This window comes from Schistocerca nitens, chromosome 7 (assembly GCF_023898315.1).
Source record: "Schistocerca nitens isolate TAMUIC-IGC-003100 chromosome 7, iqSchNite1.1, whole genome shotgun sequence".
Taxonomy (NCBI): Eukaryota; Metazoa; Arthropoda; class Insecta; order Orthoptera; family Acrididae; genus Schistocerca; species Schistocerca nitens.
This window is the reverse complement of record NC_064620.1, coordinates 357,713,550-357,738,406: the sequence shown is the minus strand read 5'-3', so window position 1 is coordinate 357,738,406 and position 24,857 is coordinate 357,713,550. Positions and strand designations below refer to the sequence as shown.

At 39.6% G+C, this 24,857-nt stretch overlaps 1 protein-coding gene across 4 annotated transcripts in view; it reads right to left on the bottom strand.

Annotated features, from left to right (window-relative positions):
- Window positions 1-24,857, bottom strand: part of LOC126194770 (PR domain zinc finger protein 10-like) — a 208,324-nt gene that overhangs the window by 10,251 nt on the left and 173,216 nt on the right. For all 4 annotated transcript variants that reach the window (XM_049933056.1, XM_049933055.1, XM_049933057.1 and 1 more), the window contains 4 exons: window positions 21,853-21,936; window positions 10,452-10,625; window positions 7,985-8,219; window positions 6,941-7,038 (listed from right to left, as the gene is read on the bottom strand). In XM_049933056.1, the coding sequence (XP_049789013.1) occupies window positions 6,941-7,038; window positions 7,985-8,219; window positions 10,452-10,625; window positions 21,853-21,936 (591 nt within the window). The remainder of the gene's footprint in view (window positions 1-6,940; window positions 7,039-7,984; window positions 8,220-10,451; window positions 10,626-21,852; window positions 21,937-24,857) is intronic.

The following is a 24,857-nucleotide window of genomic DNA, read 5'->3' as shown; positions in this document are numbered from 1 at the left end:
CTTGCTCACTAGATGGTAGAGTTTTGTTAGGCCTGACTCTCCCAAGGCTGTCAGTAGTTCTAATGGAATGTTGTCTACTCCCAGGCCTTTGTTTCGACTTAGGTCTTTCAGTGCTCTGTCAAACTCTTCACGCAGTATCATATCTCCTATTTCATGTTCGTCTACATTCAAGTACACCACCCCTCTATATACTCCTTCCACCTTTCTGCTTTCCCTTCTTTGCTTAGAACTGGGCTTCCATCTAAGGTCTTGATATTCATGCAAGTGGTTCTCTTTTCTTCAAATGTCTCTTTAATTCTCCTGTAGGCAGTATCAATCTTACCCCTAGTGAGATAAGCCTCTACATCCTTACATTTGCCCTGTAGCCATCCCTGCTTAGCCATTTTGCACTTCCTATCATCTCATTTTTGAGATGTTTGTATTCCTTTTTGCCTGCTTCATTTACTGCATTTTTATATTTTCTCCTTTCATCAATTAAATTCAATATCTCTTTTGTTACCCAAGGATTTCTACTAGCCCTCGTCTTTATACCTACTTGATCCTCTGCTACCTTCACTGTTTCATCTCTCAAAGCTACCCATTCTTCTTCTACTGTATTTCTTTCCCCCATTCTTGTCAATCGTTCCCTAATGCTCTCCCTGAAGCTCTCTACAACCTCTGGTTCTTTCAGTTTATCCAGGTCCCGTCTCCTCAAATTCCCACCTTTTTGCAGTTTCTTCAGTTTTAATCTACAGTTCATAACCAATAGATTGTGGTCAGAGTCCACATCTGCCCCTAGAAACATCTTACAATTTAAAACATGGTTCCTGAATCTCTGTCTTACCATTATATAATCTATCTGAGACCTTCCCGTATCTCCAGGCTTCTTCCATGTATACAACCTTCTTTTATGATTCCTGAACCAAGTGTTAGCTACTATTAAGTTATGCCCTGTGCAAAATTCTACAAGGCGGCTTCCTCTTTCATTCCTTAGCCCCATTCCACATTCACCTACTACGTTTCCTTCTCTTCCTTTTCCTAATATCGAGTTCCAGTCACCCATGACTATTAAATTTTCGTCTCCCTTCACTATCTGAGATGTTATATAATCTTTCTGAAAGTTTCCACAGACTTAGGAGAGACAATAAGGGTAAAATGTAATGGTCTTTCAATGGTTATCAAGTTCATGAAAGAAACTGGGTTAGAGACAAGGAAATTTTCCGTATCAGTAAAGAAAAGAGATGCAACTGGTCTGAATCAGAAGTGCAAACAAATTTTGATTTACTATTAGTTTAAGGTGAAAAAATTTCACTAAACACACAAGTCAACAAAAATAAAGCAGATAGCGCTTGAGTTAGCAATCTTTCTTTCTTCTTGACAGCTGACAAGTTTTATCAAAAGTATATACACACACCTTCTTTAGCCACAGTTAGTACCGTAACTCAAACTGCAGCTAGTAGTGTGTGTTTTTTCCACAAATCAGCTCTGAAGAATGGTAGCGAGATAAGTACAAATCTCTATTACTTCTATGGTACATCCTTCCACTCACCACTTAATTCTCTATTTGTGAGGTTGCCTGCCCTCATTATACAGGGTTATTACAAATGATTGAAGCGATTTCACAGCTCTACAATAACTTTATTATTTGAGATATTTTCACAATGCTTTGCACACACATACAAAAACTCAAAAAGTTTTTTTTTAGGCCTTCACAAATGTTCAATATGTGCCCCTTTAGTGATTTGGCTGACATCAAGCCGATAATCAAGTTCCTCCCACACTCGGCGCAGCATGTCCCCATCAATGAGTTCGAAAGCATCGTTGATGCGAGCTCGCAGTTCTGGCACGTTTCTTGGTAGAGGAGGTTTAAACACTGAATCTTTCACATAACCCCACAGAAAGAAATCGCATGGGGTTAAGTCGGGAGAGCGTGGAGGCCATGACATGAATTGCTGATCATGATCTCCACCACGACCAATCCGTCGGTTTTCCAATCTCCTGTTTAAGAAATGCCGAACATCATGATGGAAGTGCGGTGGAGCACCATCCTGTTGAAAGATGAAGTCGGCGCTGTCGGTCTCCAGTTGTGGCATGAGCCAATTTTCCAGCATGTCCAGATACACGTGTCCTGTAACGGGCTATGCATGAAACTTGCCCACACGCGTTCAACCATTTCTTCGCTCACTGCAGGCCGACCCGTTGATTTCCCCTTACAGAGGCATCCAGAATCTTTAAACTGCACATACCATCGCCGAATGGAGTTAGCAGTTGGTGGATCTTTGTTGAACTTCGTCCTGAAGTGTCTTTTCACTGTTATGACTGACTGATGTGATGCATTTCAAGCACGACATACGCTTTCTCGGCTCCTGTCGCCATTTTGTCTCACTGTGCTCTCGAGCGCTCTGGCAGCAGAAACCTGAAGTGCGGCTTCAGCCGAACAAAACTTTATGAGTTTTTCTATGTATCTGTAGTGTGTCGTGACCATATGTCAATGAATGGAGCTACAGTGAATTTATGAAATCGCTTCAATCATTTGTAATAGCCCTGTATATGTATACTATTGAAACAGAACTTATGTTATTTATGTAAAGTTAGTCTGGGAAGTTTTGACAGACTCTAAATAATCTAAGAGTAAAGGAGACAACACACTGAATAGTAGCAGCATCATAAATCTTCCACAGGCACACAAAAAGAATGAAAACTTTGCTCGCTTTCAGATGAGTCCTTTAACAAGCTACAGCTAACATTCTCTCTCTCTCTCTCTCTCTCTCTCTCTGAGTACCATCTCTAGTGAAAGCGGATGTTACACAATGATCAGCAATGAACAAAAAAGGTCTAAGTCACCATCTGGCAGTAGAATGAGTGGAACTACAAGAGTTAGCAAATACGTTGGTGCAGGGAAATAAATGACAGTTTTAACTGTCATGAATCCACATAATGAACTCTGTGGCCAGCTGCTGGCTTCAGGCTTTTGTACACAGTTTTTGCGCAGTTTTTGGTGAGTAAACTTCCACAAATGCAATACTTTTGCCATCAGAATTTCTTTTTTATGTATTACTGTCGAGAAAGGAGTTCTTTGCCATGATTGCTTTACATGCTACAAATGGAATGAAACAAACACGGATTGAGTATCCTAAATCCAGGGGTATGGTAAGACGAGGTGTATATAGGAACCTAATGACCCACTGTCGTTGGTAATCATTTATTTCTGAGTAAATATGCATACACCTTCACACATGTTGTTTTCTATTTGTATATTTAGCACTTTAAGTGATGAAAGTTTATGTATATTTTGGTAGCACCTTTTGCTTTATTTTTAAGCATGCCAGGGAGGAGAAATTGGGAATAAGTCAGTGAGTAAGTCCAATCACAAAATGTAGAAATGATTGGCTTAATTCTTATTTCTAACTAGATGAAATTGCTTCTCTCATCACCATGTCACTCTAACAAATTCCTTTCAATATCAGTGACAGGCACCTTGTCACACCCATTCTCACAAAGTTCTGTAATTTCTCCAGATATTTCGGCCTCACCCCTGTCATTAATAGAGAGTATATGTCCCTGCCTTCATCCCTTCTTCCCAGCCACTATCAAAACTAACTACATCTGGCTTTTTGTTGCCATTCTGTCCATCTTCTGACAGTAACAGCCACTTTCAGAGCAACAGCTGCAAAAATAACTTCATCGCCTGGACACAAAATACAGTATAAATGTAAATTTAGATAAAAATATGCTTGTGCAAGCAAGTGGCATGATTAAAACGTAGAGCTGAAGCCATAAATCAGTACAGCAATAACATCATTCTGTAATAACTACATAAGAAAACATCAGCTACTTAATAATTAGGAACCTCATGAATTACCAACAATGTTACCAAAAAAAGTCAGATCTTCCTATTTAGTTTTCCCACCATGAATAATCCTGCACAAATCATGTATTCAGGTGATGTGAACCTGTCCGCAGCTCCAAACAAGTACGAGTGGAGTCCAGAGGACTACTCGTAGGTGGTGTGTGTTATAAAGGTTTTAAAATATTATATAATTGTTATCTTTTTTCACAGCTGAAGGACCAACAATAAACTGAATATTATAAACTTTTTTTTTATGAGAATCATTTGAAAGTTTGTGCTATGGCAGTCAATATAATAATAATGTCGTGTGACGAGGGCCTCCCGTTGGGTAGACTGTACGCCTGGTGCAAGTCTTTCGATTTGACGCCATTTCAGCGACTTGCGCGTCGATGGGGATGAAATGATGATGATTAGGACAACACAACACCCAGTCCCTGAGCGGAGAAAATCTCTGACCCAGCTGGGAATCGAACCCAGGCCATTAGGATTGACATTCCGTCACGCTGACCACTCAGCTACCGGGGGCAGACTACGGCAGTCAATAACAGTTCTAGCAATAATTCTGGGATGATTATACAGAATGTAATTCCAATGCTTTTGAAAAACCCTCAAGACAGGTGGAGCAGAAGGAGAAAGAGTCCTTCCTCAAATGTGTCCAGCAAGTTAACACTGATGTATTTTAAGAGTAAAAGAGAAAGCAATAGACAACTACTCACCTCCAGATCAATAGGAGTGGTGCATCTATACATGTAAAAGACTGCACGAACTACAATATTCAAGTATGCCTATGCATAATCCAATCTGCAGGTGAGTGGTTGTGTGACTTAATTTATGTGTATTTTATATCTTATCATGAATTTGGTCTATGAAAGTCCTAGGTTATTAAGAAAGCATTCAAAATGTTCTTGGTATGCAGACAAGTGGTGACACAGTTCATTTGTAAATCTGTATCATTAGTCCAGCTCCATCATTACTCTCAGTAAAATAAAAAAAATTGTGTAATTGCGCAAAATAATTATGTCTCAACTTCAGTCTCATTATTTGATGTATAAAAAAATCTACTCACCAAGCAGCAGCACAACACACACATAAAAGACAGTTGTAATTGGCAACCTTTTGGAGCCAGTGGCTCCATCTTCAGGAACAAGGGTTAAAGGGGAAGGAAGAGGAATGAGGAAAAGGAGCGGAGAGGTCTAACGAAAAGGGGTAGATTTTGGGAAAGTTAACCAGAACTGTGGGTCAGGAGAGACTTATCGTACGGGATGAGAAGGAAAACTGTATAATGCATATATATATATATATATATATATATATATATATATATATATATATATATATATATATATATATATATATATATATAAAAAGAAAGATGATGAGACTTACCAAACAAAAGCGCTGGCAGGTCGATAGACACACAAACAAACACAAATATACACACAAAATTCAAGCTTTCGCAACGAACTGTTGCCTCATCAGGAAAGAGGGAAGGAGAGGGAAAGACGAAAGGATGTGGGTTTTAAGGGGGAGGGTAAGGAGTCATTCCAATCCCGGGAGCGGAAAGACTTACCTTAGGGGGAAAAAAGGACAGGTATACACTCGCACACACACACACATATCCATCCACACATACAGACACAAGCAGATATATATATACAAAAAAAGTAAGCAACCTCCACTGGAACATAATGGCGTGGATTCTTCATCATAAGTAATCGAAACATCTTCCCTTTAATGAATAATAATTTGTTTACATCACTTAAAATCGTTGTGAGGAACAATTACAGTGAAAAAGACATTGTCTCGCATCTTGTTTTGGTTGTAGGGCACCACCGCCCGAAGGAAATTTCGACGGATGGGGAAACAAAAGGTGAAATCTAATGTAAAAGGTGAACTCTAATGTAAAAGGTGAATTAGCTGTCTGAAGATGAACCTGTCGGTTCGACACTGGTAACGGCGCTGTTTATATAAATAAATAGCTAGTAAAAAATGGCTAGTTGCTGTAATCTTCTGTGTAAGTGCCAACCTATATGTTTACCTATATGTTTTTCCATCTGTCTTGCTTTCATTTGACTGCTCTTTATAATAATGACTGTAAATAAGCATGCAAATGGCTTTCTGTTTGATGATGCATGGCTAAAATAGCCTATGAATACTCTCATTGAGGATCTCCTCACTAAAGGACCTATGGAACGGAAAGTAGAGAGCCTTGCTTGGCTTGCATGATTCCCCCATCTGACCGCAAGTGATTTTCTTTTTCTGGGCACATTCTTTTATATCAAGATTGTACATCAACAAACTAAGTGCAATGGACAAGCTATACACGAACCATTCACCAAGAAATCTCTGCCACATCAAATGAAACATTTGGGTATATTTTAGACAGCTTTGGTGGGTAGACTTCAAGAGTTCACAAGAAAAAATTATAACCACTTACATAATCTCTTTGTCAATCCAAAGACTTTTATTTTATGGTTCTTAAATGGCAGAGGTATCCAAATACGTTACATTTCCAAAAAATAAGGTCTCAATAAACACGTTGAAATGTTGTGTAATATGCATCATTAATTAAAAACAGGCAAATATTTTTACAACACCAAGTATTACTCCAAACATAAGTAGAAGTTTGCTTTTTTTAGAGAATATTGCAGTGTATTACAGTGAAAGCAACAATAGATCACAAGCTGGCAGGCCTTTCTAAAGTAGTTCAACATATAGGACACTGTGTACGAGTAGCCTGGTTGATGAACTGGTGAGCAGGCAATGAGAAGTGACATTTAGGCAGTCAGTAAAAGAGTTTTACCGCAGTTGCAAATAAAATCAAATAATGAAAGAATATTTGGTCAACCTGGATGTTACAATTGGCCTACTACATGCTACTACCATGAGGTAACTAATTACTACAGTCACTTCATTCCCCATTTGCACATTTCATCACTAACTTTATGGACCATACACACAAGTTTATTTCAATATTGCTGTCACAAGATATAATTAACTCTTATTGGAATATAATATTCATAACTGCCTCGCCTCAGTTTCTTTACAACTCCCCATGGCCCCATCCACCATAAACAAGCAACTGTGTATGAAACTGAAAATGTTACATACCTTGAATGCCCTATCTCTGAGAGCTGAGGCATCAATTATAATTCCAGACTCTTGTAATTGCTGCAGATCTTCTGCAGTAGCTGCTATCTCATAATCACCTGTAAAGCATGATGATATTTTTATGGTCAGTGTGACAATAAAATGCATCAATATGAAACATTAACAATGATCAACCAACAAATAAATAAAAACAGTTTAATTATGGACAGAACTGTAACCCAGCAGATTAAAACTGTGTGCTAGACCGAGACTTGAACTTGGGACCTTTGCCTTTCGCGGGCAAGTGCTGCAAGGTTCACAGAAGAGCTTCCGTGAAGTCTGGAAGGTAGGAGACGAGGTACTGGCAGAACTGAAGCTGTGAGGATGGATAGTGAGTCGTCCTCGGGTAGCTCAGATGGTAGAGCACTTGCCCACAAAAGGCAAAGGTCCTGAGTTCTAATCTGCCAGGAAGTTTCATATCAGTGCACACTCCGCTGCAGAGTGAAAATCTCATTCTGAGAACTGCAACCCATTTATTGCCTCAAAGGATTCATTGAGTTAAATACTGAGAATGATTATATCTCAAACTTTTGAAGAAATAACTTGCAGCACTCATAGTTCACATATGGAAAGGGTGTGTGTTTCAGTTGCAATAGAATTAGAGTAGCACTCGACTATCATCTAAGTTCCAAAAGCCGCCACCACATACAAAACAATTTTCTTTGTATCATCATCATCATTATTTCCCATTAATAATAAACCACATATAATGTAAAATGCTTATCCCAACATCGAGTCACACTTTCCAGATTATGAAGTCATTCATGTTGTGGCATACATAGAAAGAATCAAACAAACTCTCATATAGATGATACAGTTTTCATACAGAGATAAATATTATGTTTTGTTGAACATATTACAGTTTTGTAAAACATTTCCTCCAGATACTTCTGTTAGCCTGCACCAATGAAACAATTTTTCAATTCAAAAATTAGAAAAATTAAAGATATATACTGAATTAAGACTGTATGACCAATAAGGATGCTTTAACTCTAAGTTACTTACCAGGAACTATATTGATGACATTATCAACCAAAAGATCATCATTACTGGTGTGTCCATTGTCTGCATCAACAGTGTCATCGTGGTCTTGGACAGAATGGTCTTTCTTGGTCAATGCTAACTGTGAGTAGTTGTCAGCTGTGGAGTGTTGTGGGCTGCGGCTACTGCCTGATCCTGATTGAGCAGGACTAGGAGGATTTCCAGATGATGATGAGCTGGTTCGCTGACCACGTGGCAGCTGAAGAAGTTCAAAATTGGTTTTGTTACATCAGTTGTGTAAGTAAGTGAAAAAACCAAGCCAATGGTTGGCATATGCTAGGCAAAGGATGTTCCTTGAGCTTTTTCCAGCCTGAGTAACAGTTCACTAAGTCAATTATTGAAGTATGGCATTTCCATCCACAGTCCTTTTCAGATGGCTCCACATGTTATGGTTGCAGAAGGCAACACACTGTCCTACATTATAAAGTGACAATGTGGTGCAGCACAGCATTCCGAATATAATGATATTATGTTAATTTATCTAAACGAAGAGTGACGATTGCCATGGCTGAAAATACTGTTATTTGTGGTATCTGATGGTTGGACTGTTACTCCAGCTCACAGAAGCAAGGCATACCACGACATTGATTGTGATGTCACAGAGGAGAGACAAAGCTTAGCTGTCAAAGTTTCAGAGCTGTAGCCCATGAACATCTTACAGATTTAATGTAATGACATATCAAAGTATGTTCACAAATTGAATACAAAGGGTTGCCTTATATATCTTGTTGAAACTGAAAAATTAAATCAATATAGTTGCAATCATTAAGAAGTGCTTTCAATCATCAAAAGAATTTTTGAAAAGTTAGAGTGAGCAGTTTAGTAAACAAATACATTTTAAATATGTTAGATACTAAGCCAGATGCAAATAAAACTGAATTAATGGAACAATTAAGGACCCAAGGTGATGAACTAAGAGTGGAATTACAAGTCTACCATCAAAAACTTAAGGAACTCATTAAGGATTCGTATAAAGAAAACTTGAATTACAATCTACTATTCTACAAATATCAAAGGACTTACAGTTTTTTATAACTGTACAATCTGATTTTGCTGTAAATCCATTAATTAAGGGTTTCGTTTGGTTGGATATTGAATCAAAACAAACCTTTCAGAATAAATATTTCAAAACAGGATACAGATTTATGTAAGTTAGAAGTTTGGTATTCATTTTGACACTTTGGTAGAGGGCAATAATGATTTATCCGAACTAAAGATAAAACAAGATGTTGAGTTATCTATTAACACATCTCTTTCACCAGAAGTTTTAGTTAATATAACTCTTTGGGAATGATTATCAGATCTTAATCCACATTTATAATTACACTGGTGGTCCACACATGTTACAAAATTTTGCCAGATTTCAGTTGTCTATTAACTTTTGATGTTAATTTACATGATACATGTGGTGTTTTAATAAGATTATTTATTAATAACTCAGGATTAGTATTCGGTGAAGTAGCTAGTTACAAAAAAGACGAGTCAGATTTAACTGTACTATATTTCAACTTCATGGTCCGACAAATATTAATTTTAAATATTTTTTGTAAGTTTGGAGAAAGACAAAAAGGTGGATTTGAAACAAAAGACACATCACCTCGTACATATATTAAGAAAACTGAAGCATAAGGGTTGACTGATGCATCCGGGACAACGTCTTGGGTGCTCTTTGGATGTCACAGGCATGTAGGAATGATAGGTTTGTGATCTGTGTAAAAAATGCATAGTGATGCCTGTAAGGTTCCCATTTATCCACCTCAGGGAAGTTCGTCAACTGCAATAATCATAAAAATTGAACTTTGTCAATTACAGTGCCATCTACAATGAATGGAAAAAAAGTCTTGGGTAGACCCAAGGCTTTTTGGTGAAGAATCTGGATCTGAAATAAAAATCGGGGAGAGGGTTTCCACTTGAAAATAAAAAGGTTGACCCCTCTCCCATGGGGGATGGGAAGGGAGTTTCAAATTTTTTAAATAACTTAAAAACTGCTTTTAGGATTGAGGACACATTTTTACCTATGAACTTCTTATTTTTGTCTTTGTAACCATGTTATTGGCTTCTCTGTAGCTAGCTGGGTTCAGTGTTTGTTCGATTTAATTTTATTTGATATTTACTCTGGACACTCAATTCAGCCATGGCGGTTAACCCTTCATGTTGGACGGCAATGGCCAGATGCCCAGGTTTTCCCAACCACACAGCCAGACCATGCATTTACCTGTCTGTCATTGTCCTGTAGTCTTGATAATTCTCATACTCAGGGTGTCCACCAACCACTGAGGCTGAAGAAAGTGTGCTGTTAATTGTCACTCATATAAATAGGTTGGACTTCACGGAGTCTATGTTACATTACTGACCTGATTTTGTGAAAAACACACACACACACACACACACACACACACACACACACTCAAGGTTGCTCCTGAAGACCTACCTGCTGTCCTGGTGGCAGCAGCTCGATATGCTTCTTCCGCTGATGCTGTAGCAATTTTGCCTTCGAAGCGTATTGTTTATGACACCACTGACAACCATGAGGGTGGGTTGTGACACTACCCACTGTCTGAGAGAAAGTCGGATCAGGTAGGCCAGGTATCTCAGGAATTCCACCCTGAAAATTTTTAATATACATAAATAATCACGGTTTTCACTTTTTGTTTAAAATTAATGAGTTGCAAAACTCCCCACTGTAATTTAATATATACAAATAATAACTGGTTTACTATTTGTTTAATATAATAAATTTATTATTTTCATATGAATATGCTTCACTGGAACATTAATCTCGTGTTCCAGCCTAGGAACAACTGAGATAGTCATTTAGTATGCTTCAGAACAAACTTTCTGCAAGCAGTACCACAGACCCTGACATGGTCACAAGACATTACACAGAACACTCCATGACTGAAATCTGGACCTAAGTGCACACCCATCAAAATGGCCTTCACTTTGCACTCCATACTGGCTCTCACTGCTACCCTCTGGCAATTACAATACACAACTGCATTGGTGGTAACTGTTTTTGGAGATAACGTATGGTTGTTTACAACTAATGTGTGCTTGCTTTCTGGTCTATTGGGACAACATTATGAAACTACTTACTTCCTCGATTACAAAGCTCTGGCATCACTTGGTCATTTACGTGTGTGTGTGTGTGTGTGTGTGTGTGTGTGTGTGTGTACTTTAACTGTGAGGAAATACTCCACTATCTATGGCATGTACAAATCTGGTAATGAGGATTTATTTATTAGGTTGATGCACAAGTTCTAGCATTCTTCCTTGTTATGTTTAATAAACATAACAAATTGTTTAATAAATATAACAAATACATATAACAGAGGCTTTAGTCATCAATAGTACATTCTCCTTCACTACTTACAACAGTTTTCCAACAGTGGGATAACTTTTCAGCTTCGCAACTGTAGAAATCAGATGGTTTGTTAACAATACGTGTCAGCGGTGATGGTTACACCTCGAGGAAGTAATTCGTATTACACCATACCATCCCTGTTCCACTAGATGCATGACACTATGTTTTGGGGATACACGCAGGTCTTGGTATGGGGAGTTGCTGCATTGTTTGGACTGAATCATTTCTTTCTTTTATTTATGATGGCATAAAGACACCATTTCTCATCACCAGTATAAAGGATAGGAATGGTCGTTGTTGTTCATGAGCCAACTGATGATGAGCAAGCAGAGATGCACATATGGCGACATGTTGATTTTTGTGATTTTAGCTTACCCATATACCCAATTTTTGAACCTTCTCCCTTGCATGCAAATGTCACATGATAGTGAAATGATCACAGTTCATCACATTTGCCAGTTCTTGAGTATACTGATATGGATCACTGTGAATTAATCTGTTTAAACAATGCTCATCAAACACTGAAGGTCTTCCTGAATATGGAGAGTCACTAATGTCAAAACGCTCTTCCTTAAAATGAGAAAACCATTTTCTTGCCTTGCTCTGTCCAATGGCATTAACCCCATACATGGCACAAATGTTTCTGGCTGCTTCCACTGCTGTCATCCCTCTACTGAACTCAAACAGATGAATAATCACTGGCTCACCCACCCTACTGCTGTCTGCAGGTAAACACCTCTACCAGTGGGTCTGCCCATAGTGTGTGTCATGTGTGCCCTCCATGGCAGGTTTTCCCACCATCTTGGTGCACTACCCACACCAGTTCATCTGCCTCCATCGTGATGTCCACTGGCAGGGATGCTAAAGCCCTGCCCCTGGAAAGGCCACATAGGGCTGATGACCAGGCTTGGGCCTCAACCTCTGGCACAGAACTGGAGAGGCCCCTGGAGGACCCGTCAGCAGACCAACCACTGAAGGAGGCAACCCCAACACTGCTGGCTCGGGCAGAAGGGCACATAGCAGCAGTGGAAGCGACACCACTACCATAGGTAAGGGGTGGGATGACGTGGAGGGTGAGGAAGGTGGATCAAAATCAGCAGTAGAAGAAGGGAATGGATGTAGTTGATTTGCATGGGGAGTCAGCTGCTGCTAACCAACATCCACGACAAACAACTGATGACTGCTGTGCCCCACCATGATATCTGGCAGCCACACCAGCCGAAGGACTGGGTCCAAACAGCAGCCCTGGGAGGAAAATGTGGAACCCCATGGTGGTCCATGCCATGCGACTCAGGGTGCATCATATCCCAGGTCTGGTGTCCATGCAATCATTCCACCAGAGTGTACCTGTTGACTGGTGTCACATGGTATGTAGCCAGAAAACTCAACAACACTTCGTCACAGGAAGCAGCAAACATGGACTTCTTAAAAGTATGCACAAAGTGTTTTACCTCTTGAGTTAGAAACCAGGAGAAATTGAGCAGTAGTCAGATGTTGGATGCCTCTGTAAACACAAAAGTCCTCAAACTCCCACGACATAAATTACTAACCTTTGTCGGATACCAGGGTCCTGGGGACACCTCAATGGCAAAAATAACCAACAAAGGAACTATTACAGTCGACAATGTGTAGGACAGCTTGGCTATGTACAGGAAACTGGACACTGCATCGACCACCAACACCCACATGCTGTCCAAAAACAGGCTAGTGAAATCGATGTACAACTTGTCCCTGGACCATGCAAGTAGGGAACTCGTATGCCAGTGTAGCCTGGTTCTGTGCACAAGAGTGTACCAGATGTTCGATCGCTGGCCACAAGACGTGATGACAAACCAACATCTTCATATGAGTCATACCCTAGTGCAACAATTGCAGCAACTCGAGGATGCGAGGACACAATGCTGGGGGGAACGACCACACAGCAGCTTTGCTCCTGTGTGGCAAGCATGAGAACTCCCTGGACAACAACGAACCAATCACATAGAAGGAAAAATGTATGCCATGCCTAATCCACACACAAAGAAATGTGTTCTGGTTAACCCTACTAAGGAAGGAAACCAATTACTTGTTGTTGGAGATGAGTAATCTCACCCTCGCCCCATACAGGAAGACATGTAACCTTTTAACCGTGAAAGTAATAGCTAGCACCTCTTTTTCCACCGATGAATAATTATGCTGTACAGCGGAAAGTGTCTCTAATGCATAAGTGATGGGCTGTTTGGTGCCACCCGTATTCTGATGGGACAGGAAGGCGCCAATGCCATTCTGGGACATATTGTAGGCCAGAGTTAATAGTTGACCCAGCACAAAGGAAGCCAGACAGGGAGCAGATCACAAACCCAGCATGAGGGACTGATAAGTCCATTGACAATCCACAAATCAGACAAAGTTAATGCCCTTCTGGCGAAGCTGGTTAAGAGGCTGGCAGCTGTGCATAGCCTGGGGAATGAACTGAGCACAATATGAAATCTCACCCAAAGAAGATTAGAGTTCCTTTAGGTTCTTGGGCAACAGCCTCGATGAGGTCATCAGTGGTGACAAGACCACCTTTAATAAGCATGAGATTTGAAACATGTGGCTTTGGGGAGAAAAAGCTGCATTTCTACAGCTTGCAATGAAGGACATTCTCCAATAGGCACTGGAAAATCAACTGATGATTTCTAAGTGCTCCTCCCAAGTAGGGCCAGAGACCCAGATGTCATCATGGTAACTGATGCAACAGGGAATGTTCTGAATCAATTCCTCCAAACACCATTAGTAAATTCCTGGTGCAGACAAGATTCCAAAATGCAAGTGATTAAACTGGTATAGCACAAAGCGGGTGTTGAGGAATACAAAAGTCCAAGAAACAGAGTCCAATGGCAACTGCAGGTAAACATCGAGTATGTCAATGTAGGAAAAATACTGCACACCCAATCAAATGGGTGGCCCACTGACTCGATGAAATGGAGGTAATGACATCCTGATCCTGCCAACACTACAACTCAAACTTTACATTGTCGCGCATGGCGAAGGGAATGGGGTAGAGATGACAAAATTTAGGTACCAACAACAGCTTAAGAGAAACACTCGATATTTTCTGCTCGGCCCAAGGTACTCTCAAACCGTGGGCTATAGGAATGCAGTAAGTATTCCAAACTGTGAAAAGGAATGGACTGGGGCAGTAAATGCACTTTTTCAACAATGTTGAATCCAAAAAACTGAAAAAATCTCATGTCCAAAGATATTTTGCATCAACAGTGAATTGGCCACTAACATTCTTACAACTCACAAAGCCAGAGAACCGCCCCCCCCCCCCCCACACACACAAGGGAATTTTTGTTTACTATAGACAGAAAGTGATGGAGCAGCCGTTGAAAGTCCAAGCACACCAACAGGCTGTACATATCTAAGTTAATTAAACTGACTGTCACTCATGTGTCTACCTGAAATTAAAGTGGTCGCCCATCCAATACCAATGTCAGCAAAGTATGCCAGGGCAACATATGCGCGATGTCAGAGGCAGCCCCTGATTCCTGTGAAACCAGTGAGATGTTTGATGACTAATTCAAAGCAGATTAACTAACACAAACAGTTGCCAAACGACCTATCTGCAGGCATACCCCACACAAACTGGGCAGCTCCTGCGAACATGCGATAAAGCAACAAATTATAATCAGGGCAGGACCGCTGGCTCGCCGAATAAAGGGATGTAAAACAATGTCAACAACCCGAAAAATGCCATTGGTGGGAATTAAAATGCTGAGAGTCATACAAACCTGCCAAGGTCGGCATTGGTGAGGATGGGCAGTGCCACAATGCCTGTGCACTGAAATCGTCAACAATGACAACACACCACAACTCACGGGAAGTGACGCTGCCTTGGTATCCTGCAGGTCACCAGGGGCTGGTTACCATGCACACCCGATTGTGCCACCTGCCATTACCAGAAAGAACATCCCTTGCCATCGCTGAAAGCTCTTGCGATTCCACAATTTGGCCAATGTCAGCTATAGAAAGTTCAGACATGGTCAATAGGCTAGTCTGAACCTCGTGATCAGGAGCTAACTTGACAATCACATCCTGAATTAGTGAGCGTCCATAAGAGGTAGCACATTTGGGACACTCAAAATAACACTTGCACAAAAAGACCTAATCGGCAATGCAGGCTGCACACTGCTGTCCATGGCACTTGTGGTGCTGGTTAAACTACAACCGCTTTGCCACTATATGAGTTTTATGTGCAAAACACTGCATAAGCAACCAACAAAGCTCATCAAAGGGAAGTTTCTCGTGATCAATGGAAGACTTGGACAACTTCTTATACACCTGTTCTGCTGGACAACAGCAAAGCAGCCTTATCAACTGAATAGACGACAGGCCTTACCTGGCAGTGCAGCAAGAACCGGCACAAGTAATTCTTTCACCTTTCTGCTGACTCATCAAAATCAGCGAATTGCATTGGGGATAGCGAGTCTGCCTATGCTAAGTGTCACTCGCATTCTCCCTGGCAGAATTTCGCACTATCCCACTGCGCAACCTGAACCTGCTTATCTGCCTCCAGTGTAACATCTACTGATGGGGATACTAGACTTAGTTAATGTTTTTAAGAACAGGATTGTACTTTGCCAGTAGATGCACCAGTTTTAAAAAGTTGTTTCTGTTGACAGTGATGTTACTTTTTCCCCTTTTAAACCTTTTAAAGTATTGTTTCCAACTTCTTCCATTTGCAAAAATTTGTCAATGTCTCTCTCATTACCTGCCTCTTTTGCAATACCTTCGGGTGATAGAGTCTATATCTGATTGACTGAACCATGTGTGATACTGCTGGCCCTTCAGCAAAGTCGGAATTAATGTGCTGAAATACTTCAGGACCTTCCCGTACTACTAGATACTGCATGTTACAATATATATTTCAATTTTTTAAATATTGTTTCTCACGAAGCCTGAGCCAGTGGATGTGGTTACAGCTTGCTCTACCGTTGCAATTTCAGCAGTCACATCAGAAGCACATGAAACAGACACATTCATAGAACAAATTACAGGTCCCAGCAAGTCATCAGTGTTAGGTACTTGCACTACTACAGTTTCTTCTTGGTTTTGAGCAGCACTAGCCTCTGAAGATCTGACACCTGATGGATTCGGTGTGGATTCTGGAGTCTACAAAGAAACTTTCACAAACTTTACAACTGCCCCTGCATTTTTTCTGGTCCTCTCCTCCTTGGCTTTATTTTTATTTCAGTACAATACTCTACGTTCTCTTAGCCTTTTCGCGGTTTTGTGAGCTATAATGCCACCAAATCATGATGGAAATAAACAAACTAAAACATGTAAGGAACACTCTACATGGGTAAAACCACAAATCCACTGAAAAGCATAAAAATATACAAGACAAGAATTTACATTAACACTCCTATATACCTGACTAATCATATAAAATAAAAATGAAACCAGACACACTAATTGCATTTGTTGTGCGGAAACAGCAGATCATGTCAAGTCACATGTGTTTCAAAATTGAAAACACGAAATTTGTTCTCTTATTTTGAGTAAAATACTTGACAAGCTTTTATTTAACTTCATATAAATAACCATGGACCTTGCCATTGGTGGGGAGGCTTGCGTGCCTCAGCGATACAGTAGCCGTACCGTTGGTGCAACCACAACATAGGGGTATCTCTTGAGAGGCCAGACAAACATGTGGTTCCTGAGGAGGGGCAGCAGGCTTTACAGTAGTCGCAGGTGCAACAGTCTGGATGATTGACTGATCTGGCCTTGTAACACTAACCAAAACGGATTTGCTGTGCTGGTATAGCAAACGGCTGGAAGCAAGGGGAAACTACAGCCACAATTTTTTACGAGGGCATGCAGCTATACTGTATGGTTTACTGGTGATGGCGTCCTCTTGGGTAAAATATTCCGGAGGTAAAATAGTCCCCCATTCGGATCTCGGGGCGGTGACTACTCAGGACGACGTCATTATCAAGAGAAAAAAAACTGGCATTCTACAGATCAGAGCATGGAATGTCAGATCCCTTAATCGGGCAGGTAGATTAAAAAATTTAAAAAGGGAAACGGATAGGTTAAAGTTAGATTTACTGCGGATTAGTGAAGTTTGGTGGCAGGAGGAACAAGACTTCTGGTTGGGTGAATACAGGGTTATAAAAACAAAATCAAATACGGGTAATGCAGAAGTAGGTTTAATAATGAATAAAAAAATAGGAGTGCGGGTAAGCTACTGCAAACAGCATAGTGAATGCATTATTGTGGCCGAGATAGACACAAAGCCCACACCTACCACACTAGTACAACTTCATATGCCAACTAACTCCGGAGATGTCGAAGAGATTGATAAAATGTATGATGAGATAAAAGAAATTATTCAGATAGTGAAGGGAGACGAAAATTTAATAGTCATGGGTGACTGGAATTCGATAATAGAAAAGGAAGAGAAGGAAACGTAGTAGGTGAATATGGAATGGGGGTAAGAAATGAAAGAGGAAACTGCCTGGTAGAATTTTGCACAGAGCATAACTTAATCATAACTAACACGTGGTTCAAGAATCATGAAAGAAGGTTGTATACATAGAAGAGACCTGGAGACAATGGAAGGTTTCAGATAGATTATATAATGGTAAGACAGAGATTTAAGAACCAGGTTTTAAATTGTAAGGCATATCCAGGGGCGGATGTGGACTCTGACCTGGTCATGAACTGTAGATTAAAAATGAAAAAACTGCAAAAAGGTGAGAATTTAAGGAGATGGGACCTGATAAACTGATAGAACCACAGGTTGCACAGAGTTTCAGGGAGAGCATTAGGGAACAATTGACAAGAATGGGGAAAGAAATACAGTAGAAGAAGAAATGGGTAGCTTTGAGGGATGAAATAGTGAAGGAAGCAGAGGATCAAGTAGGTAAAAAGCTGAGGGCTAGTAAAAATCCTTGAGTAACAGAAGATATATTGAATTTAATTGATGAAAGGAGAAACTATAAAAATGCAGTAAATGAAGCAGGCAAAAAGGAATACAAACATCTCAAAAATGAGATGATAGGAAGTGCAAAATGGCTAAGCAGGGATGGCTACAGGGCAAATGTAAGGATGTAGAGGCTTATCTCACTAGGGGTAAGATAGATACTGCCTACAGGAGAATTAAAGAGACATTTGAAGAAAAGAGAACCACTTGCATGAATATCAAGACCTTAGATGGAAGCCCAGTTCTAAGCAAAGAAGGGAAAGCAGAAAGGTGGAAGGAGTATATAGAGGGGTGGTGTACTTGAATGTAGACGAACATGAAATAGGAGATATGATACTGCGTGACGAGTTTGACAGAGCACTGAAAGACCTAAGTCGAAACAAAGCCCTGGGAGTAGAAAACATTCCATTAGAACTACTGACAGCCTTGGGAGAGCCATGCCTAACAAAACTATACCATCTGGTGAGCAAGGTGTATGAGACAGGCGAAATACCCTCAGACTTCAAGAAGAATATAATAATTCCAATACCAAAGAAAGCAGGTGTTGACAGATGTGAAAATTACCGAACTATCAGTTTAATAAGTCATGGCTGCAAAATACAAACGCGAATTCTTTACAGACGAATGGAAAAACTGGTAGAAACCAACCTCGGGGAAGATCAGTTTGGATTCCGTAGAAATCTTGGAACACGTGAGGCAATACTGACCCTACGACTTATCTTAGAAAATAGATTAAGGAAAGGCAAACCTATGTTTATAACATTTGTAGACTTAGGAAAAGCTTTTGACAATGTTGACTGGGATACTCTCTTTCAAATTCTAAAGGTGGCAGGGGTAAAATATAGGGAGCGAAAGGCTATTTACAATTTGTACAGATATGAGATGGCAGTTATAAGAGTTGAGGGGCATGAAAGGGAAGCAGTGATTGGGAAGGGAGTGAGACAGGGTTGTAGCCTATCCCCAATGTTATTCAATCTGTATATTGAGCAAGTAGTAATTGAAACAAAAGAAAAATTCGAAGTAGGAATTAAAATCCATGGAGAAGAAATAAAAACTTTGAGGTTCGCTGATGACATTGTAATTCCGTCAGAGACAGCAAAGGACATGGAAGAGCAGCTGAACGGAATGGACAGTGTCTTGAAAGGAGGATATAAGATGAACATCAACAAAAGCGAAACGAGGATAATGGAATGCAGTCAATTTAAGTTGGGTGATGCTGAGGTAATTAGACTAGGAAATGAGACACTTAAAGCAGTAGATGAGCTTTGCTATTTGGGGAGCAAAATAACTGATGATGGTCGAAGTAGAGAGGAATTAAAATGTAGACTGGCAATGGCAAGGAAAGCATTTCTGAAGAAGAGAAATTTGTTAACATCGAGTATAGATTTAAGTGTCAGGAAGTTGTTTCTGAAAATATTTGGAAGTGAAACATGGATGACAAATAGTCTGTACAAGAAGAGAATAGAAGATTTTGAAACGTGGTGCTACAGAAGAATCTTGAAGATTAGATGGGTAGATCACATAACTAATGAGAAGGTGTTGAATACAATTGGGGAGTAGATCATATAACTAATGAGAAGGTATTGAATAGAATTGGGGAGAAGAGAAATTCGTGGCACAACTTGACTAGAAGAAGGGATCGGTTGGTAGGACATGTTCCGAGGTATCAAGGGATCACCAATTTAGTATTGGAGGGCAGCGTGAAGAGTAAAAATCATAGAGGAAGATCAAGAGATGAATACACAGAGCAGATTCTGTAGGATGTAGGTCGCAGTGGATACTGGGAGATGAAGAAGCTTGCACAGGACAGAGTAGCATGGAGAGCTGCATCAAACCAGTCTCTGAAATGAAGACAACAACAACAACAACAACAACAACAAATATAAGTACTATATTGGCTTAGGTCAAATCTTACAACTCTCCATTTTAACCATTTCCACTAGTCCAACTGACTTTAAATTCTGCCTAAGTACGTATGCAGGCCTGATGACAATACAATTATCTGATATAATAATACGGCCTGATGCTGCAGAGAGGATTATTCAGCACAGCCGATCCCTGCCACCTGCCCTCCCCCTCCCCCCCCCCCTTTCACATCTGTGCCGACTTGGGCGATGATACCCCCTTGCCCCATGCTATGCCATTTGCAATAGCCAATGGCTTGTCTTCCATCTCCATCATTCACTTTTATCTAATGACATAAAATAAGTATGGCACGTCTCTGCATTCCATGTATTAGATGATAGTCCATGGTGATCACTGTTTATTTATTGAGCCTCACATAAAACATTTTTGCTGCTGCTAACGTTAGCCCCATTGTCTGTCCTTTAAATTTACATGAGTAGTTGTCATTCTACTATTTTCAGAACTGGCACATTTTAGCCACTGGATTACTGATTTGCAAAAACTCTATGTTTTTTGCTCAGCATTTGCACCTTATTTTCTTCAGCTTGGCAGGTTTCCAACATAGTGGCTGTATTCAAGATACTGCAGTGTTTCAATAAGTGTCATCATCTTAAGGCTATGAGATGATGACTGTGACCTTTGTTGAAATGTGGTATCAGCACTGTCACATGGAAATTACTTGTTATGAAAATCAATGATTTTTTTTTTCAAAAATATACTTGATTGATGGTTGCTTAAGGTTATAATTAGATGAACTAGATGGAGTGGTCGAGCGGTTCTAGGCGCTACAGTCTGGAACCGTGCAACCACTACGGTCGCAGGTTCGAATCCTGCCTCGGGCATGGATGTGTGTGATGTCCTTAGGTTAGTTAGGTTTAAGTAGTTCTAAGTTCTAGGGGACTGATGACCTCAGAAGTTAAGTCCCATAGTGCTCAGAGCCATTTTGAAGATGAACTATTTCTAGTGCTTAATATCCCTTTTTTAATGGTGCAAATGTATGCCATTTGACGCCATCAGTAAGCATGATAACCCAATTTTGTTCAGGCAGTGCTGTATGCCTAGACACAGCCACTGAATACAATGATATGGAGAAGACCCAGGACTGCATCTAAAAGAAGGGCTACAGCCACCACAAAACACTCATTTCAAAATCTGGAGTGAATTTTCCTTCATCTCTGCACTTAATTTTTAATACGTCTTTAGATCACACTTGAAGCCTCTTTATTTTGGATTTTTTGCTAAATAGTATTTCTCTGTATATGTACAACTTCAGAAACTTTCTTCTTAAATCAACGAGACACGTATTAAACATGGTACTATTACACTCTCTCAAGTTTAAGCAATCCCACCATATATATGTGAGAAAGTGGATACACTGCTCACGGCATATCAATTTACTATTTATTTCCTGTAATAGATAACTCACTATCAACAAAAATGAATTAATCAACAAGATCTGCATGGAACATGATACACTATTACAATAATGTGACACACATCTTGTATCAACAAACTCATGTCTATCATTTCCCACACTTGCCTTACAAACACATGAACTTTCTTAAAGTAGTGAGTGTCATTGCCCTCTGATAAGTAAGAATCACTTACCTTCCGACGGTTACTTAGTGGCAGTTCTGCACCTGGGTGTATTTTCAATATATGTGCTTTACGCTTTGAGCTGCTCTTGTACACCTGTAGCATAACACATCATCTGTAATGTACACACCATGTATCCACACACAATAAACAATTATTTATGGAGTATAGCATTGCATAATTAGTTACAAATTTCCAAAACTAATGAGATTATTGAAACAACAAAATACTGCTCTGCAAAATATATATATTACAATTTGGGCCAGGAATCCCTTTATCAACATATTTCCTGTCTGTCAAGAAACAATGTGCAAAACATGACAGCAATGATTGGAAACCTGTAACACTGTTGCACTAATTAATTTATTTAAAGGTGTGTAATTTGTGAAGCAACGTCTTTGGGCTAAGGCTTTAAGAACAGACATATGACATGCAACATTAGATTTACTCATGCATAAGAAACACACATTGTGTAGTACTTGGTGAATGAAACTACATCAATTCCAATCAAATGACAAACAAAATGTAACATATAAAGCGTTCAAGCTTTGAAATGATTTTGAAGCTGAACAGTATAACTTGCATACAAATAGCACTTAGTATATCTTTTGTTTCGTACAGTCTAAAGCACAAAAAGTTGTGCAAATGTAAAATCCACAAAAGATCAAAAGCTGAGTATAATTTTAATCTCTATATTAAAAGGAAATGTCATGGCTGGTTCATTGACTCAGTCCAGCACAGCCCAAACTGCCAAGGAAAGAAACTTGAAGTTTGAGGAGGTCATTGATCTTATACTGCAGGCATCGGTAAGAAGAGATTTTTGGAAATTCCGGAAATAGGGATTAACAGTTTTTTGAAAATATGTTGCTATTAAGGCAATTTTGAATCTTGCACTATGAAAATTGGCATTTGCTCTCTCAGCTGGATATAAAAAAAGATTCGTTGCAGCATATTTGGATATTCAGTTCCTAAGGAGGTAAAATAGTGGGTGAAACTGTTTTTTATCATTATTAAAGAACTACTAAAGCATTTTTAAAGTTACATATATGAAAATTCGTATTTGACTTCTCGGTTAGAAACAAAACAAAAAAGAAATACATGTTTCAATGTTTTTGGAAATTCAACCTCCAGGGGGGTGAAAGAGTGAATGAAGATATTTTGTTACATAAAAACTTTTTCAAAAGCTAAATCTATGAAAACTGGTGTTTGACTTCTTGGTTAGAAATAAAGAACTACGTGTTAGGGGATGAAAGTTTCTCTGTAAATACCACCACAGGAAATCAAGAGGCAGGATTAACAAAAACTTCTGACCTCAGCTACCAGAATCACCATTTGGTCAATCATACATTTGGAAGAGACCATGCTTCTATGGCCTTAATTAGCTTCAAACGGTTACAAGGTGTTACAATTTGTGAAATAAGTCAAAGAAAGCTATTTAACTGCTTGCATAGTGTGCAGATTTATACACGAGCAACGAGTAGAGACAGGAATATTTCACGACAACTATAACATTAATAAGTGGTTTTTGGTGAAATAATGTGAAACAGGAGATTTTTATAAGATATCCCAAAATTTGCAATTCTGTCTTGAAAAATGTTATAAATGCGAGGTCAGCAGTTTACTAATATTCATAAGTGATAGCTATTGAATGTTAAAACATTATTTTGATTTTTAATCTCCGCAAGACTGAGGGTCATGTATAATCTTAAGCTGGCAATTCACTTTCCACGTAACAGATATTGACATGAACATGAAAACAGCATTGAAATCATCAAGAATAACACTGAATTTGGCATAAAACCATACAATTTAGCAAAAACAATAGTGAATAATAAATTTAACTTGGCAAAAAAATAACACAAAGTTTGGCAAATGATAACACCAATTTCTTAAAATGTAACAACAAATTCAGAAAAAAATTATACTGAATATGGCAAAAAAAAACAGCAATTTTGTCAAAAAGATCACACTGATATTTCATGAATGAGATTTTCACTCTGCAGTGGAGTGTGCGCTGATATGAAACTTCCTGGCAGACTGAAACTGTGTGCTGGATCGAGACTCAAACTCAGGACCTTTGCCTTTCGTGGGCAAGTGCCCTACCAACAGAGCTACCCAAGCACGACTCATGACACGTCTTCACAGCTTTAATTCTGCCAGTACCTCGTCTCCAAACTTCACAGAAGCTCTTCTGCAAACCTTGCAGAATTAGCACTCCTGGAAAAAAGGATATTGTGGACACCTGGCTTAGCCACAGCCTTGGGGATGTTTCAAGAATGTTATTTTCACTCCGCTGTAATCAGAGATTCCTGCATTTAGCAAAAGATGCATCAATCGATAATATACAAAAATATGTCACCTAGGACCCTTAATCAAACGAGATAAAGCAGAACAGGATGCGACACACATCAATTAAAAAATCGCATTAAACTGAGGCTGAGTGACGAAAAACAAGCACATCTTGTGGGGCAAATGATGAATTTACGTAATTCTGAGGAATTCGTGCTGGAAGTCAGATTCTAATTTATTCTCATGGTGAAATAGGTGCTAACTTAGTGCCTTGTATGCTGAGGAATGTGTTCTGCTAAAAGATTTTTTTGTGTTGCAAGTGTAGGAAACCAGCCTGTGCCTATTCAGCTATACTTAAGATTTGTGTCTGAAACTTAAAAAAGGAATAGGGATTGCGGCCACTATATGATTCACACAATCAGCTCTCCAAATGGTTCAAATGGCTCTGAGCACTATGGGACTCAACTTCTGAGGTCATTAGTCCCCTAGAACTTAGAACTAGCTAAACCTAACTAACCTAAGGACATCACAAACATCCATGCCCGAGGCAGGATTCGAACCTGCGACCGTAGCGGTCTTGCGGTTCCAGACTGCAGCGCCTTTAACCGCACGGCCACTTCGGCCGGCTCAGCTCTCCATTTGATGAAGTAAACCTGAGCAGTGAAGAGACGATAGGAGGATAAGTTCTCTTAGAACATGGCTCAGACATTTGTTGCTAGTGAGTCCTG